Source organism: Limulus polyphemus, unplaced genomic scaffold (assembly GCF_000517525.1).
Source record: "Limulus polyphemus unplaced genomic scaffold, Limulus_polyphemus-2.1.2 Scaffold658, whole genome shotgun sequence".
NCBI classification, from domain to species: domain Eukaryota; kingdom Metazoa; phylum Arthropoda; class Merostomata; order Xiphosura; family Limulidae; genus Limulus; species Limulus polyphemus.
In genome coordinates, this window is record NW_013666268.1 from 92,133 (window position 1) to 111,937 (window position 19,805).

The window sequence follows — 19,805 nt, forward strand, 5'->3', positions numbered from 1 at the left end:
ATTTAAATTATCAGTTAACTCAATTTCAGACCATTTGAAATTCCAATACGTAACAATATTTACTGACCAAACGCTTTTGAATATTTGATTGCACAGATTTATATTTGTATAGAAGTAAGTTATTTTATTTTATTTTTGAAATTCTAAGTCCAACTTTGTTGTTTTTAATAAGAGTGTCTTTTTGTTTTTATCTCTCTATCTATACCAACTTTGGCATTAATATTAAAATATCTTTTTTTATCTATCTTTCTGCTACCTTGCTATATAGTCTGTAACCCTTCGAATTATAACCTGAGTATTAAATGTATGTGTGTACACATATGCTTTTTTCCGTATACCTGGACAACATATACGTGTGTGTGTGAGAGAAAGAGAGAGCGATCACTCGTGAGTGGGTACTTTCGAAAATTACACATAATATACACCTTGAAGTCCGGAGCTCGAAGAGCTGACATCCGCCTAGCTATTATCAAATATTTTAGAATTCGTCTATGCAATTGCAAGAATCACGTGACACAACTTAATAAATCCCGAGAAAAATATTAACGTTCCATGTGCTCGTGGTACAGTTTTTTTTTTTTTTTATTTTGGATACAGAAACTAATTAAACTGCATTATGCTTCATGGTTGTGTTCAGATCGCAACAGGATTTGAAATTATTAATATTTTAAATTCTACTTTCTTCTAAGAAATGATTTAGTGCGGTAGTTATCTTTAAAATATGATTCAACGACATGTGATCTTGCCCTCAAGCCAGGTCTCGGATCTCCACAGAAATCACTTGTGTTGCCTCTAACCAAAAAGGATTAGAATACATCATTCTTTTACCTGTATTTATGAACATTACTGTAGCATCCAATTACACCTTGTAATTAATGAGTACATAAAATATATAGTCTCAACGTAAACTAGTAATGTATTATGAATACTACTAATGTTATTTGAAAATATTGAACGTTCGTCACAAATGGGTAAACAATGAACTTATTCTATGATTATTGATTTTTCAATTTCACAAACTTTCGGTCCTAATTCCCTACAGGTAAGCTTTCGTGTATGCCATATAAATTGCCGAGCGCACTGCACGGTAATGACGCCAGAAGCTTAGGAAATCAAAAAAAATAATCGCGGTGAACGTTTACCGAGTTATTTATTTCATTATTTTGTTCCACTTTGTGAGTCTGGTGAAAGATTTAATGACTGGTTTTATGGAAACCTTCCTACTTTCAAATATTAACAGCTCAGGTCTTTCTATATAACTCAAAAGCTAGATACTGTTGATTTTGATTTCTCACAGTCATATGCCTGGACATGTATCTGCCTATTACACAATGAGTTATTTGAATATGGAGGATTCGAGAAATTCAAGAAAAAATACGAATGTTCATTCTACTTCTCACACTGCACAAACTATAGAGGCCCGGCATGGCCAGGTGGTTAAGGAGCCCGACTCTCAATCTGAGGATTGCGGGTTCGAATCCATGTCCCACCAAACATGCTCGCCCTTTCAGCCATGGGGGCGTTATAATGAGACGGTCAATACCGCTATTCGTTGGTAAAATAGTAGCCCAAGAGTTGGCGGTGGGTGGGGATGACTAGCTGCCTTCCCTCTAGTCTTACGCTGCTAAATTATGGACGGCTAGCGCAGATAGCCCTCGTGTAGCTTTGCGCGAAATTCAAAAAACAAACAAGCACAAACTATAAGAAACAGTCAATGTAGCACAAAAACAGCAGGTAAATATAAAAAGGTTCTTACTTATATTTGTCAGTATTACAGCTTGCCTATTTTTTTATTAAAACTAACATAATTCCAAGTTAAACATGCTCCATTTTTTTTTTCTATACATCACCTTTTCTTTCATAAAAAAAACAGCCTGAAAACATCATTTCTAGTGACATGTTTGTTCTGCCGTAATTAGCTTACTTTATGCCTGTGCGTTCTGAATACATCACTCAGGTGCTCAATGTAAATTCGATGAAAACCTGCACATGTGTATTTCCAAAACTACATACATACAACACATCGTTCATTTACAAAAGGTATATTATTGCACACAAATTTACAGTGGATTTAAAAGTGAGTGTGGGTGGTCTAATGATTAGACTATGAATCCTAAGGTTCGCGGTTAGTGTCTTGTTGCAGCAAAAAACGCACTCCGCTCTTTCGGGCCGTAGGTACACTATTATTAGAGTAACGGTTAAACTATACATTTGGTTAGACATCAGTAGCCTAAAAGATGGCGGTGGGTACTGCTACTAACTGCCTTATCTCTAGTTTATAAGCTTAAAATTAGACATGACAATGCGGACAGTCCTTTAGTACCCTCGAGTGAAATTTCTTAAACAAACAAACATTGCAATTAATTTTAGTCCGTCAGGATTGTAAATTTCTTGAACGAATTAGCAAAAAGTAAAAATTATGAATTGAGTTACTTGCTCCCAAGATAAGATTCTAAAATATTTTGCTTTTTCTGTCATAACAAGATAAAGGTAACAGCAAATTACTTGCTATTAAGAGGGAATATTGTTTGATTTTTAAATGATTTTATCAAGGTAAAACAGTTTCGAATGTAGTTTTTAAACCAAAAAATTACATGTAACTTTACTGAATAGTTTATGGAAGATATATTCATTTACCTCTTTTGTAAAGACCCTCTTTACTCATGTCAAAATGATCTTGCCTCTGTTTCCACTTTTTTTTTTCCATAATGATGATAAGGTGCAATATTAAGCGCATGATTACTTTTAACATTACATCACCATGATTACTTTTCGCATTACATCACCAAGATTACTTTTAACATTACATCACCCTGATTATTTTTAGCAGTACATCACTCTGATTGCTTTTGGCAACGTCCCCCCAGTGGAACAGCGGTAAGTTTACGGACTTACAGTGCTATAATCCGGAGTTCGATTCATCGCAGAGCGCAGCATATAGCCATTGTGTAGCTTTACGCTAAACAAAGCAAAAAAATTGGCATTAAACTTTGTTTAAAATGATAATATCTAAACGCTATGCTAACGCAATTTTGAATTCACGTGGAAGCTATTTTAGGATAAAACCATGGTTAAAAAGTTAGTTAAGAAAAATTACAAATTCGTTAAAATACTTTATAACAGTTTACGAACAAAAGCTTTCCATAAAGTTATTTTGTATTTAAAACAGACCCAAAGGTGACGTACTTATATATTGTGTAAGGGAAGTACTCATTTCTTCAGGTAAAGACTGATATATATATGAGTTAGGGAAGACAGGTATGTAGAATATTTTTACTGTCTCGCTCACAATTACTTTTTCTTTCACAAATCCATCCTATTAACTGAAAATTATTATTGAAGCATTAACGACAGTCAACATTGATAAAGACAACTCCTATCTTTTGAATTGTTTATTATTTATTGTTATAGTGAGTGCACTCTCTTTTTCCACCCCTGTAACTTATTATTGAAGCAATATAACGACAGTCAACATTGATAAAGACAACTCCTATCCTTTGAATTGTTTATTATTTATTGTTATAGTAAGTGCACTCTCTTTTTCCACCCCTGTAACTTATTATTGAAGCAATATAACGACAGTCAACATTGATAAAGACAACTCCTATCTTTTGAATTGTTTATTATTTATTGTTATAGTGACTGCACTCTCTTTTTCCACCCCTGTAACTTTCCAATGCAAATTTACCCATCACAATATGAAGCAGCCACCTTATTCACACAATCATCTCGAGGAAGTTTTAGGTCTATGAACTAAATGACGGTCCCTAGCGTCCCTCATAGCGAAAATGAAAGGGTCAGAGACTATAAATATATAGTCATTAGCAGTAATAGCCGTGCACAAAAAAAAAAGTACTTCAATCACAATAGCCGTTTGGAATAATAAGTGTGTGACGATATATATTAGGTATAATATTAGTGCAGAGAATATCTTAAAGCAAATCAAGACAGTATACACATACAAACATTTAAATATTGCAACTGACAATACGAATATTAAGATCTCTAATTTTTATCATCTAAGGTTTCCATATGTTGCAGTTCAATTTTCGTTCTTTTTGTTTATGGCCATCCTCTGAGTGAATAAATTCTGCTGACGAAGAATATAAAATGTAATAAGTAAACACCTTCTGTTTTAACAGTTTTTTTATAAAATGTAAGAGTAAACACCTTCTGTTTAGCAGTTTTTTATAAAATGGAATAAGAAAACACCTTCCGTTTTAACAGTTTTTTTATGAAATGAGAGAAGTAAACACCTTCTGTTTAAACAGTTTTTTATAAAATGGAAGAAGTAAACACCTTCTGTTAAACAGTTTTTTTTATAAAATGGAATAAGAAAACACCTTCCGTTTTAACAGTTTTTTTATAAAATGTAAGAGTAAACACCTTCTGTTTAGCAGTTTTTTATAAAATGGAATAAGAAAACACCTTCCGTTTTAACAGTTTTTTTATGAAATGAAAGGAGTAAACACCTTCTGTTTAAACAGTTTTTTATAAAATGGAAGAAGTAAACACCTCCTGTTTTAACAGTTTCTTGTTGTTGTTTTCAGAACAAAGTGCAAAACAATTTCTTCCCGGTGAGGTGAGAAAATTAAACAAACTAAAGAGAACTGAACTGGTATGACTCATTAAAACAAGTTTTGTTCAATATTTGTTAATCATTTCCAATGCCATGTAACATCTTTTGAGACCATGCATGAACACATATTTTGTCTTTTACCAAAGCAAGAGTTACAACTATGACAGCTTTTTTCATGAAGCTTCTTCATGGTTCTTAATGTTACGTAAACACAGTTTTTTTTTTATTGTAAGGAATGGGAAGCTAGTGTTTGATGTAATTTTATGGTGCAGTGCGTACATAAAACACACATGCTCAGGTACCACAGGCGGGTGTTGTTGTGTGTTTTTTTTTTAGTACGGATCCTCCTCGAGGTAGCTATAGAAGTATTTTGGGATAACGAAGGAGCTTGATCGGTAATTTAAGGTCTCTGTAAATCATAAAGGGGCCTTTGAACCCCGCAGTGGAGGAGCGCGGGTATTTTAAGCTAGTTAATACAATGACAGCAATATCTATAGAATATCATTATAGAGAGAACAAATTCTCAATAGCATCATTTTAGTCAGAGTTCTTTACCCTCAAGAGCATCGCTAAGTAAATACAATTTCTGAAGAGCATCACCACCCTAAGAGTATCCTACTCGAAACTTCTGCTGCTTTGTGCGCTTCATCATGGTATAAATAGCCATCATTCTTATGTAATACCCTCATACTGCGAGCCTTGTTTCTACACTCGTCTTTTTGTCTTTTCTTCAGGTCTCGACACCTTTCCTATGTTTGCTGGCAAACAACTAAAGAAAAAAACAACCACAGCTAAAGAACCTTGATCGTTAAACGAAGAATAGTAAGAAAGGCCTAGATTAACGCAAAGGACAGTCTGAGATTGGAATTGAAAAAGAACATTAATACTCATGGCTCTCATTAGAATATCAATGACTAACGTCTGGGCTTAGGATTGAAAAAAGAATATTCATGCTTATGTATGGCTTTCTTTAGAAAAGCCTCTCAGTGGCTCAACAGTAAGCTTGAGAGCTTATAACGATGTCTACGTTGGGCACAGCGCAAATATCCTATTGTATAACTCTGCACTTAAACACAAACAAACTCTTTGGAATATCAAGATTAACCGCCTGGGCTAGGAGATGCAAACATATATTTATTGAGGCACGTGGTTCTCTGTGGTACGTCAAAGCTAACTATCTGGACTTTGGTCTGAACAATAATAGTTATACTCGTAATTATGTTTGAAACATTAAGACCCAAACAGTCTAGAATCTAAATTAGGGGTTGACAAGTAATATATTTATCATCAATCATAGTTCTCTGTAGAAGATCAAAATATAAACAGTCTGAACTTTGTTGGAAACATGGTTATAACTCATGTTGGAATATCAAGAACAGAATACAAATGGTTAGGGCGCTTGACTCGCAATCTGAGGATCGCGGGTTCGAATCCCCGTCACACCAAACATGTTCGCCCTTTCAGCCGTGAGGATGTTATAATGTTACAGCCAATCCCACTATTCTTGGTAAAAGAGTAGCCCAAGAGTTGGCGGTGGGTGGTGATGACTAGCTGACTTCTCTCTAGTCTTACACTGTTAAATTAAGAACGGCTAGCGTGGATAGCCCTCGTGTAGCTTTGCGCGAAATTCATAACAAACAAACAGAACAAGCAAAAATGTGACATCCTATTTGTAAAATATATTAACCAATAAATGTTTAAAGAAAATCTCGGAGATCAGGTTAGCTTTTAAAAAAAAACTGAACTTAATTACAATAACTCTGAAAGATTGAAAATGTCAATGAATATCTAGTAGAAATGAGAATTGGAATTATATTTTTAATAATTAAAAGCTTTGGAACTTAATTCAGATGTTTTTGAGGGAAGGACACGGCCCTAAGCGTACGTGAAACGAAGACAAGAAAAAGTATCTTCAATATAAGAATATTAAAAATAGGAAAATGAAATATGTTAAATCAGGAAGATTAAAGTAATTATATACAAAATGAGAATCGTGGAATTTAGATGAGCCTATACAATAATTCAACTTCAACACATGGTTGTGGAAGGTTCTAAACACTTACATTCACCAGAATCTGGAGAGACTCCACATAAGATTTCTCTGTGTCGTACAATTCTCCTACCACGTGTGTTCGGGTATCCTATGTACAATAAAAAACTCAAGTATGAACATAAATCAAAATTACAAAAAAAGCATCTTTTAATTTTTATGACTTCGTTCTTATTATTCACTCGTCTCTTACGTTAATCTTGTTGAACTGAAGTACCAACACAGTTAGGTTTGTGTTGATCAATTTTTAACTGGAAGCAAATCTCAAAACAATAGCTCTTAAAAGTAAAGAGGAAAACCAAATCTTCACAATTCAACCAATGAATGACGTTTAAGAAATTTAACTTATAATAAAGGAATTTTAAGCCCAAAACCCCTCACGTATATATAATTAGTCACCATCAGCAGTATTTGTGCGATGATTTGCTCCCAATGTTATAAAGTAATATTAATCATTATTACAGATAACAAACAATTCATTAAACGTCATATATTTAATTGGATGAAAGGCATCATAATCACAAAAACTAATATTAATCCTTTAATTTTGGTAACATTTACATCACTTTATAAAAGTGCTCTGTTTATAACTCCCACGGTTCAATGGTATTCGCAACGTATCATACAATCTTGTATCAGTAATAAAGTACTACTACACAAAAATAATAAACAAAACACTTAAAAATCAAGGTCACGGTAAAAGGCATTTGTTCTCATTGGTTAAATCATGCTAACTATTTTGAGGTATTAGAAATCTGTGAAAAGAAGAGTCGATTTGAGATGTTCAAGGGGTCTGTATCCATGGCTTTGTCTTAAAATTTTGTTTTCTAAAAGCTGTAATACTATACTAGGAAAAACCTGACTGGTATATAAAAACAGAACTAACTGCTTAGTGTACTCTAGATACATAAAACATCTTTAGATTAGCGCTGGCTGAAATGGTAAAAACTGCTTAGAATTTGGCGGTTCTGTCTCACAATGTAGAAGAAATATGTGAAACTATTAGTAAGATGCAAGTAAGATCCAATTACATAGCAATAGTAAGGATAGGATAGAGTAAGACACGTGATATTCGAAAATGTAGCCATAGGGAATAAGTGTGCTATAAAACAAGCTGACAAAATAGAACAGTTAGGTAGTAACTTAAACAAACACGTCTGAGAAGGTCTACGTTTTGTCAAACCTCTCAAACAAGTATAATTTTACCTTCTTTTTTATTTTGGAGCAAAAATAGAGAAAATTAAATTAAATCAGTAGTCAATTTTCACACCAAAAAGATACGTGTAATTGCACTCGGTACTATTTTATGCTAGTGATATATTAAAACTGACATAAGTGAATATGATCAGCACCGTAGTCCTCCGCTAATCCTAACAGTGGTTTTCATATCTAATGTGACATAATGCTCTTTTTATGTTGAATAATTTATTATTTAATGCTTTGAAATTTCATAATGATAGACATGCAGGAGAAATAGCTGATGGAAGATATGATAGGACTGATTAGTGTATTTTTGGCAAAAATTAGTACAATTTTCATATAAATAAGTGCGTTTTTATAAGCAACGATAAGCATATGTTGTATACACATATTAGTACATTTTTACAGAAAGAAATTAGTACATGTCAATAGGCAGAATTTGTTTTTTATGGAGAAATTTGTACACTTTTATAAACATATATCAGAAATAATAATGAACAGGAAAAAACTGACTCCCAAAAAACATCGTGCACGAAAGAAAATTATTGGAAAATAAAAGACATAGGCTCCACTTAACAAACTAATTTTGTTTCTTCAATCGCAGAATCGAAAAGACTTATTATCTAAAAATATATGGAGTGTCGGAAAAATTTAGGACAGGTGGGACTGTATGTTTTTAATTAAGCGCGAAGCTATACGATGGTCTATCTATGCTCTGCCCACCACGGGTATCGAAACCCGAATTCTAGCGTTGTAAGTCCGCAGACATACCGCTGTGCCACTGGGGGGGGGGCTGTAATTAATTTAAGTTACTTAATTAAAGCAAAGCTACATCATTAAAGCGAATGCCAAGTTTGGACCAAAACCTCTTCAACAGGATGTGCTCTTCAGACCAAAACCTCTTCATGATGATGAGCTTTACAACTTGATGTCCTGGACAAAAGAAATTTTTGCTGTGATCTGATTAAAGTCATTAATTCTCTATGTACTTTATATTATATTTATTTATCTTCAGCGGTCGCCGTGGAAACAAAATAGAGTATGTTTTGAGAGTATGGTTTTTGCTGTAAAGAATAGTTCACTTGGGTACAGATTATTTACCTTCGATACATTTGTAACCCGTGATTTATTTTACATTTAACTATTGATATTTGTTTCTATATATTGATCAATCACAGACGCAACATAAACATATATTGAAAGCATCATCTGTTATAAAAAGTCAGAAACCTAATGCAATAACAAACTTTGCCCTATTTAGGTATTTCTCATAATAATGGTTCTGATCTTTTACTCCTTTCAAAACCTAAAACTAGATTTTTTAAAGTGCTGCTTCGTTTATGTGCACATGCATTTGTATTTGGTTTGATATTGAGTATTTCGGCTAAGTTTAGTGAGTTTAACTCAAAAGCTTTGTACATATCCACTGTCTGTCTACTAACAATAGTAAACTTATGATGATTATTAATATGTACGTATTTAAGTGATGTTCTGAATAACAAAACACAATCACACATAAAAGCTATTATAAAACATGCACCCTAAAAGGTTTTTTTTCGTGTTGCTGGATATAGTGATGGTTTGGACGATTGACTCAGAATCTGTGGGTTGTGGATTCGAATCCCATATCCGAACATGCTCGCCCTTTTAGACGCGAGGGCATTATAATGTGATATTTAGTAAAAAGTAGCCAAGAGTTGGCGGTTGGTGATGTTTACTAGCTATCTTCCCTTTAATTTATCCTTTATAAATTCGGGACGACTAAAACTGTGAAGCCAGGTGAGAAAATGTAAGGCAGTTTTTTCTGTATAACACTAATATCATCGTGTTTTTTCTGTATAACACTAATATCATCGTGTTTTTTCTGTATAACACTAATATCATCGTGTTTTTCTGTATAACACTAATATCATCGTGTTTTTTCTGTATAACACTAATATCATCGTGTTTTTTCTCTATAACACTAATATCATCGTGTTTTTCTACTGAATAGATCTTTCATTTTCCCACATAAACCTAATCATGTTCATATCCCCACAAGCACGTGCATCTATTAATGCATTGAATAGCTTATTTCTTTAGATCCACCAGTGAAGTCAAATATACATTACTTTCTGATATGCTATTTGTTTTTTAAGGGTAACTTTGTTTTTATCTTAAATCTTTATATACGAAAGTTTGAAATAAAATTCTGGAATGATTGAATCTAAAAGAAATGAATTTATACGATGATATTAGTGTTATACAGAAAAAACACGATGATATTAGTGTTATACAAGAACAAAAATTATTTAAATTTTTTTGAATATTCGGTAAATAATGATTTCTTCTAACTAAAGAACAGGGTTATTTTTTCAGTTTATAGTATTTATCCGTCTAGTTGTAATAAATTACTGGAACATATGTCATGTTCATCCGTCAAGAGAATAATACAGTAATTATTTCACAACGCTCAAGTGTAACCCGTGACAACTCGCAACGTTCATATGTAACCCGTGACAGCTCAAATCTCTTATAAATGGCCTATGATTAACTCAAAACGCTCATGTATGACCATTATAAACTCCCAGCGGTCAAATGTAACCCAAGCTCAACTCACAATGCTCAAGTATAACCCGTGACAACTCACAACGTTCATATGTAACCCGTGACAGCTCAAATCACTTGTAAATGGCCTATGATTAACTTAAAACGCTCATGTATGACCATTATCAACTCCCAGCTCTCATGTATAATCCACGGTCAACTCACAACGCTCACGTATAATCTGCGATCAACTCACAACGCTCACTTAATTTGCAGTCAACTCACAACTCTCACTTGTACTCCACAGTCAACTCATGTGTGTTTTTTACAGTTAATTTTCCTCGCTAAGCAATTCGTACATATCCACGCTCTTAAGTTGATCATAGGTTTACGCGTGAGCTTTTAAAAGGTTTTTCATTGAAGGAAAGACTAATAAACATAAGTCAGGAACGAGATTCAGCAATAAAACTGTCCAAGCAACAATAATAATAATAATATATTTAATAATATATATGATGCTCTTATTGTGTTTCCTAGAACCGAGAAATAATTGGTAATAATGATAGGCTAAATGATAACAGTTCTGAATAAAAAGAAAGCTCTCGTGTTGATGACTATTAGAATTAAAAGATAGATTTAGCTAACACAAATGTGATACAAAAATAGCTAATAAATATAAGTCGTTCTTCAGAATTGGTGAATAATGAAGCAGAATGCTGAAAAGAAAATGACACAGAAGCTATTTAAACAAATGTACAGGAGCATCTGTTTCTCACGCTTTCAGCGAAGAAAAGCTACTTATTTTAGATATCACTATATTCAATCTTTATAGATATTACAATTAAAAAAAACGGTAAACAAAGTTTGAAGATTAAGATCGAGTGAGTAAAAGTGGGTTTATAAAGATATTAGAATTAAGAAAAACGGTAAACAAAGTTTGAAGATTAAGATCGAGTGAGTAAAAGTGGGTTTATAAAGATATTAGAATTAAGAAAAACGGTAAACAAAATTTGAAGATTACGATCGAGTGAGTAAAAGTGGGTTTTTAATTCCCGATGTCGAGATGAAATAAGCCTTGAATCACCAGTCGCTTGAGTACCTAGCTAGAGCTAAAATCTCGCAACCATCTGTGTGAACAATTGTTTTCTCTTTTTTGTTCCGTTAACAACAGTCCATCCAAAATATATCATATTTAATTTGATAATAAAGGAAACAAAGAAATGATAAAAATAAAAGGAACATATCCTACATGTTTGATATTATATAGAAAAAAAAACACTTAAATATTGAAAAGGTTTTCATTTTTTTCTCGTTGTTTATTTAAGTCTAACATGAATATCTAATTATCGTCATCCTAATAGAGAACGTAAACATATAAATATTTTTATTCAGTAGTGAAAATGCTTTTCTTTAATGTTGTTTAGTTATAGGTCAGGCTTGAACTATTCTGATAATATCAGTTGAAACCAAGTCGATGTTATATACAATCTCATATTGAAAAAAGATTGACATAACATGGAACATTAAACAGTTACAATGTAAGTAATGTTTGATTAAATCGCTTTAATCGTTGTTTAAAACTGGTTTGTAGAAGAGGGTTTGACTAGAGTGATCTGAAAATGACACAGTTTTCATTTTGAAAATATTTTATTACTTAATAATGAAAGTTCTAAATCACAAGGGATACTAAAAAGTGGTCATCTTAAGGTCCTATTTAAGACTTGAGTGGCTGGATCATCGTGACCCCCCCCCCCTCATACAAAAGTCAATCCCAGTATGTTATACAACGACAGCCATCAGGAGTTTTGTGTAATTAGTAAAATGCTATCTAATAGGCAACAACCAAAACATACAAGAGCACTTTTTGTGAAAGTATAATGTGTTGTTTCGCTTTAAGTAAATGTTTACCCAATGAAATCGTTACTAAAAAATAGTTCGGGAAGAACAAGTGGGAAGTACACACATAATTAATATGGAATGTTTGCAGTAAAATGGAAACCTTGCGACTTATATTTAAATATAGTTGAAGTACAAAACCAGATGTATGAATGTATTTCTTACGTACTTATATCATATTGAGGACTTTTTCAGTTTATTTTTTCATAGAAGTTTCGCGTAAAGCTACACAAGGCTATCTGCACAAAGCCGTCCCAATTTTGATTGATAGCTAGAGGGAAGGCAACTAATCAACAGCACCCATCGCCAACGCTTGAGTTGTTCTTGTCTGAACAAATACTGGGATTTGTCGAACATTCTTATAACGCACCCACGACCCCAGTGTTCGGAGTGCGCTTTTGCAGCAACAATCACAGATCACGTAGCCTCGGATTCACGCTCTGTGCATGTTACTTTTGATCCTTTTTAAAATTGCGACAATAAATCAGGAATTTTCGAAGACTAATTTCTAATTTTGATTTCGTTAATGTTTACGATATAAAATTCGACATAGCAGTAAAATATATCCTATGATACATTTTATGTATGATTCAACATTTTCAGAATTGTTTTATCTTCCGTACGCTAGATGTCAGAAATTCAAAACACAATATGATGCGCGCTTTTGTAGATCAAATGGCGTTCAACATTTTGCGAAACGCACGTTTAATCTGTCTATGATGCGCGAGCTTTTTTTTACGATCAAATGGCGTTCAATGTTCATTTTGCGAAACGCATGTTTAGTCTGCGATTTACCAACTCACGTTCGCCGGCGATCGATTGTTGAGGATGAGATAACCTATCTGATTAAAATCATTTATAATAAATTTTTAATTGTTCAAATTTCCTGAAACTGATAAACGCCGCCAGTTATACAACAGTTTAATCAAACAGACGTCATGACAAGCATTGATTAAATGGCGACTTTATATAAAACATGTTATTAACTTTGCTATGATTTATTATCTTGATACTAAAGAAGCTATTTCAATATACATATTTTTTAACTGAGATTTTTTTGGGAAAGTAAGCCCTATAGTCAGAAACTGGTGTTAAAGCATAAGATTTGACAACAGCATGTGTTTTGTAATATTTCTTTCACCTTATATTTTGTTGTCTCCTACGACTTGACCTTTCCAGTCCACATTATAGGTTAGCGGCAAGTAATTTCGGTGAAACTATCATCACAGGGTTGTATACAAATAATTGTAGTTTCATTTTCTTGGACTACTCACGTTTCCTTTTGAAAGGTGTTGACAACTAAAGAAAAAAAATGACTTTATTATATATCTCTCTCTCTCTCTCCATAGCTTGCAGCGTGTCTTATTTTGATACAAAAAAAAAGGAGACGCGTGTGTGCTTAACATTGTTACAGCAATTCTTGATTTTAAGTTGGAAAACTCTTGTATTTCGTACATGTTACAGCCTAAAAAAAAGGAAGTGGCGAAACATCGTGTTTGTCTTTATTTGTTTTGTTTTAGAGCATAGCCACACTGGGTTATCTGCTGTATCCACCGCGGAGACTCAAACCCCGGATTTCACCGTTGTAAGTCCGTAGAATAATTGCTGTCCCACTGTGGAACGAATGTTTGTCAACTCTTTGTTGTTGTTGTTAGCTATGTGGCTGGAAATTTGGATATTCTACATAAATATTTACTCTTTAAAGGAAAATATAAACTATTTGGAACTGTTTATTCCAACCAGATGACTGATACATCTCTAAGCTGTACAATGACGTCACAAGGGGTAATTATATGGATACACGAAAAGGATGTATATTATGTCGCATAAAAGAAAAACTTATTCCTACCAGATGACTGATACATCTCTAAGCTGTACAATGACGTCACACGGGGCAATTATATGGATACACGAAAAGGATGTAAATTATGTCGCATAAAAGAAAAACAAAGTAATTTAACAATCTTCCACATGTAAAATGTATAATGACTTGTTATATATGTGTTTTACTCCACGAAAACATAAATATTCTGATTTAATTTCACTAATTAATGTAGCAGCAAGTAAGCAACAAGAGTTAATCATGAAAACAAATGAATTGCAGATATTGTTGTTTTTCACACATTTCTCTTACTTTTTCCCACTACTGTTCAAATCAGAGGGGTGAAAAAATAGCATTTCAGACTTAACTTTCGTCTCCCACAAGTCGTTGCCAAAAGAAGCTTTTCGTTTAATACCAGAACTCCCCACTTGGACTGGACGATGAAATACAAAAGGCTCTAGGAAATGTTATTTATATATGCAATATAACAATTTAAAAGTTACAGTTTAAACGACGAAAGCCAGCGAAGTAAAATTCACTTTTGACTGACAAGACAAAGATCATCAAGAAGCAACGTGTTCGTGTTATTCACGTGTTTCATGTTGAAGAAATTATGGAGATATTCCTGTAATACTTGAGACAGTTTCACATTAATAACTTGATCATTTTATGTAAAATAAGTGACATCCATACTAATGAAGTAATTTAAATGACCTGTAATCTACTAAGATAAATAAATGTTTAAAAAAATCAGATATTAAAACTTCTCTGTGAAGTTTGGTTGAAGGTGAAATCGATAAGGTTACCAAACATTTTAGATTAAGCTCATTAGACAGGCTTTTTCCAACCATTTGGTGAATACTGGCTAATCATACATAGCACACATAACAACAAATATGAGAAAATGCGAGTCAAAGTAAAATTAGAATAGTAGAAACTACAAATAAAAAAATTGTGCAAACATAAGATTCGATTGAAACGTAGTTCATTAGGAATTATTAGGAAACGGAAAAAAAAAACATAAAGTGAAGAATTATGATCATTTGACAGAAACCGTGAAATTAAATGTTTTCGTGGAATAAAATACACATATATATATATACATACATACATATAACAAGTAATTGCACAGTTCATATGCAGAAGATTATCAAATTACTGTTTTCCTTTTTGCACCCCCCCCCCGAGACACAGCGGAATGTCTGTGGACTTACAACGCTAGAAATCGGGTTTCGATACCCGTGGTGGGCAGAGCACAGATAGCCCATTGTGTAGCTTTGTGCTTAACTTCAAACAGACAAACAAACATTTTATGTAATTATGCAATTTAATATAGATCCATTTAAAACAATAAAAACAACTATCATGTTCTCAAAAGATATTTATAAATAAGATCTCTGCAGAAACATAAGAATCCTGCGTCTTCTGAACACAGACTGACAGTTTCCTAATGTGTTAAAGGCCTAAATCGACAAAAAAGACTTACTGATGAAATTACTGCTCAAAGCGAAGAAGAAACTTAGCTCTTTCTACTATATCTTAAGATTTTAGTTTTATTGGCCACTTCCAATTCTGTCATTTCAAATGTAAATTATGTTGCATTTTTAACTGAGGGGTGTAGTATATTAAACGACGGATAGAAAGAGTTCTACGCAATGAATAATTCATTAGCTTTAGTAACAAATCCGCAAAGATTTTCATTCCTTCCGAGGGGGCTTTTATTGTATCATTAGTTTCATTTGTATCCGCACCGTATCCTAAACTCAGTTCAACTTCTTGCATTTCTTTATCAGAAATAATATTTTATGCATCAATCTATCTTCTCTCCAACGTTCTTCTCACTTCCAGGAGAAGTATTTTTTAGCAAAATTCTATTTTGTTCCAATCCTCGCTGTACGTTTTGTGTGACGTTTTCTTTAACCCACTCATGGATATTTTATTGAATTTCTCTTTGTTGTTTATTTTAATATCGCATTTCCTTACATCGAAGACAAGATGGATTCGTTGGCGTTTTTGTTCTTCCTGTTTTCACAACTATTTTTTTTATCACTCTTAACAATACGTTTATTATGTGGGAATTGTTTATTGTCCGATTTTTAGATACTTGTTGAGTAAATGCTTATTTACCGGATACAAATCTAGTGTTATGTTACATTTATATTCCAGGACTGGCGGTTAGGGCACTTGTCACGCAATCTGAGGGTTGCGGGTTCGAATCCTATCCCCCGAACATGCTCGCCCTTTCAGTCGTGGGAGCGTAATGATATGATGGTCAATCTCACTATTCGTTGGCAAAAAGTAGCCCAAGGGCTGGCGGTAACTAATGTTGACTAGCTGCCTTCCCTCTAGTCTTACACTGCTAAATTAGGGACGGCTAGCGCAGATAGCCCTCGTGTAGCTTTGCGCGAAATTAAAAAAAAAAAAACAAACAAGTTCTGCGCGAAATTCAAAACAAACAATGTATAATGATGACAAGCCTTTCACTGTAACTTGTCTGTCTAGAAACTTTTTATACTATTTCTCAAAAATGTTTATCTTTCTGGCTATAATATCTTAATATTACCATATACAATTTCAGGACAAGACTGAAACGACTTTAATGTCTAGCGAACCATAATTTCAAACACGGTAACAGAAAGTTTGATCACTCGTAGGTCTTTATAAGATATATCAAACAAATATCAATGTTGGCATATAATACATTTTCATCCTTGCTACTTGTACGTTACAAACTGATAGTTAATTGAGTCTTATACTTTAGTTTCAGTAGTAAGTTAGTAACCATTTGTAGCTTCAGTTCGTTGTTCACTTCAATTTTAATGATAACAAAGTGGAAACTACAGAAACAGCAGTCATTGCATTATCATCTCAAAGTCAATTGCACAAAACGAATTTCCAGTGTAACGGTTCGTTTAAGGTTTCTTAGAAACACTCTCAATAAAGAGCACAGACTTAATCAAACGTGTCGTTCTTGCGTTGTTTGGTTTTCGGCACGTTGTCTGTGTGTTTAGCTGTAAACAAAACACTCAAGCATTTGGAATACAATTCATAATCGGTTACCTCCAGATTCAGTTCAAAGTTCAATCTTACTGACCAGAGTTTATGTCACCTTAAGTAGAATTGTTTGGTTTGTTTTGAATTTCGCGCAAAGCTACACGAGGGCTATCTGCGCTAGCCGTCCCTAATTTACCAGTGTAAGACTAGAGGGAAGGCAGCTAGTCATCACCACCCACCGTCAACTCTTGGGCTACTCTTTTACCAACGAATAGTGGGATTGGCCGTCACATTATAAAGTTTCCACGGCTGAAAGGGCGAGCATGTTTGGTGGGACGGGGATTCGAATCCGCGACCCTCAGACTGTGAGTCGAGTGCCCTAACCACCTGGCCATGCCAGGCCGAATTGTTTGGAACTTTGTAGAATGGACGGCAACTGCCTGTTGTAGAGACACAAGTGTAGAGGACGACGTTTCGAAAGTCTTCCGCCTTTCGTCATCAGATCAGTGTGTGTAAGGTATTGTCGGTCTTTAGAGTATTCTGGTGGATTGTGGAGAGCGAGTTATGATTGGTTGACCTTTGAAGTAACTTAGAGATGAAACCCAAACTTCATCATCTGTTCAAATTTATAAGCCAGATTTCCATTTAAGTGTGACTATAATTGTACTTGTATTTCTGATATTGAAATAAAACCAATTTTGTCGTACATCATCACCACGTAGACTACGTGAGGAATGCAAAGACTGTCATATTAAACTTAATTAATCACATTTCAAAAGTGCACCCTTTATTTTGTAAATTCAAATTCATTTTTTTACAGGTTAATTGGATTGAATCTGTGTAAAATATTGATCATAATTTCACATTATCTCATCTATATTGTTTAAAAAATAATACAGGAAGTGAGCATGCAGTTATATGAACCTCATTTCATTCTTTGTTGTTGTTGGTTTTTTTTTTTCTCTGCCGAAAACAAAATAAAAACTTGAAACGCCAACCAGGAATAGCCCATGAAACTTCGACTGTATACCCTAAACACATAAACTTGCCTTTAAGTAGTAGTACATATCAACGAAATTAATACTTCTTCATAAATATCATATATATTTTATTGATCACCTATCTCTACGTAAAAATCCCCCTTGTACTCCCAGTCTTTGTTTTCCAACCTTTGAATGACTTAACAAACATTGGATACATCAATGTAAGAGTTAAACTTTCTAAACAACTGGGAAACAACAAGGCAAGAAAAATAAATATTTTTTTAATTAATTACAAATACGGAAAACTGCAATTCCAGAAATTACATAATAGAATCTTCCATAATGTCAGGCAGAGACAAAAAAATGTTCTTTATTATGTAAAACAAATCCGTTTTAATGGAAGGGCAGGTGTTCCAGTTTCAACTCATTAGCAAACAAAAGCATCACATACATGGTATTAAAGACAAAAACTAAAAAGTCAAAGAGATGCAACTTCAGCTTTACATTTACAAACATAAGCACTTCTGCTATTTTCTATTGCATAAAACAGCTGTGAAAAAGAGGTTTAACAGTAGTAGTTTACATGAGATTAAACAAATGGGTCCTTGCTTTGAAAATATTATTCTAACACTGATGTTACTCGATAGGCGCTGTGTAGTTGGTAAACGATTGGATGCACGCATTTCCTTGAGTTTAATAATGTTCGTATTAGATCTGCAAATATAGTTTACGTTGGGACCTTGAAATCCAGTGCTTCCACTACGAGACGTTATTGCTAGGGAGATGACTCAAAAAGTATAAGTGCAAGGCCTACTCTTTACATGGCTTGAAAATTCTTTTCATTAAGTGCCCTATTTTTGCTAGTACAAGTTTACTCAGGTTGACTTCAACATTTAAAAAACCCTACAGCTATACTATGATGTCATTCGAAACATGATGTATCGCGCTGCACCAAAGAGTTTCCTGAGCGATGTAGAAGACATTTCCAACAATGAAAATCAATTCTATTCGCACATACACTTATGATTAAAAAATAAGAAATAAAAACTTATTTTTACGTGCAATGAAAAAAAAACGTTGTTCTAGCACTTATTTCAAAAATAGAAACGGCAAAATTACCTTCATAACACCGTGATTCACAAATACTTCAATAGTTTCAAGCGGCAAAAAGCATCATTATAACACATACTTCAAAACTTGTAAACTTAAAAATACATTATCATTATACGGACTTCGAAAATACCAAACGAGCAAAATACTTATATGTGTGTCAGAAGTTACAAACATCGAAATACACTATTGTCTGTGTGTCAGAAGTTACAAACATCGAAATACACTATTGTCTGTGTGTCAGAAGTTACAAACATCGAAATACACTATTGTCTGTGTGTCAGAAGTTACAAACATCGAAATACACTATTGTCTGTGTGTCAGAAGTTACAAACATCGAAATACACTATTGTTTGTGTGTCAGAAGTTACAAACATCAAATACACTATTGTCACCGCCGACTTCAAAATGTTACGAACAAAGGTAATACATTGTTATCACAAGTACCTCAAAAGTTACAAAAGAACAAAACCATAACAGTTATAAAAGTTATACCGTGTCTGCCTTAACAGATTATACATATTTTAAATCAAAATGCTTCCTCTATTTTTTATTTTGCCGTTTTTTGTTTCCACTTTTTCTCTCTTCCTTCTTTTTATTACTAATCTTACTTAACCTTTTTCACGTTTGTTTTGTTCGTACTCT

The 19,805-nt window shown here is 33.5% G+C and overlaps 1 protein-coding gene across 1 annotated transcript in view; it reads right to left on the reverse strand.

Annotated features, from left to right (window-relative positions):
• The window catches only part of LOC106459769 (rho guanine nucleotide exchange factor 17-like), a gene marked incomplete at its 3' end in the record, with an annotated part of 218,802 nt that overhangs the window by 87,765 nt on the left and 111,232 nt on the right, over window positions 1-19,805 (reverse strand). The window contains exon 3 of the mRNA XM_022386309.1: window positions 6,643-6,720. Within this exon, the coding sequence (XP_022242017.1) occupies window positions 6,643-6,720 (78 nt within the window). The remainder of the gene's footprint in view (window positions 1-6,642; window positions 6,721-19,805) is intronic.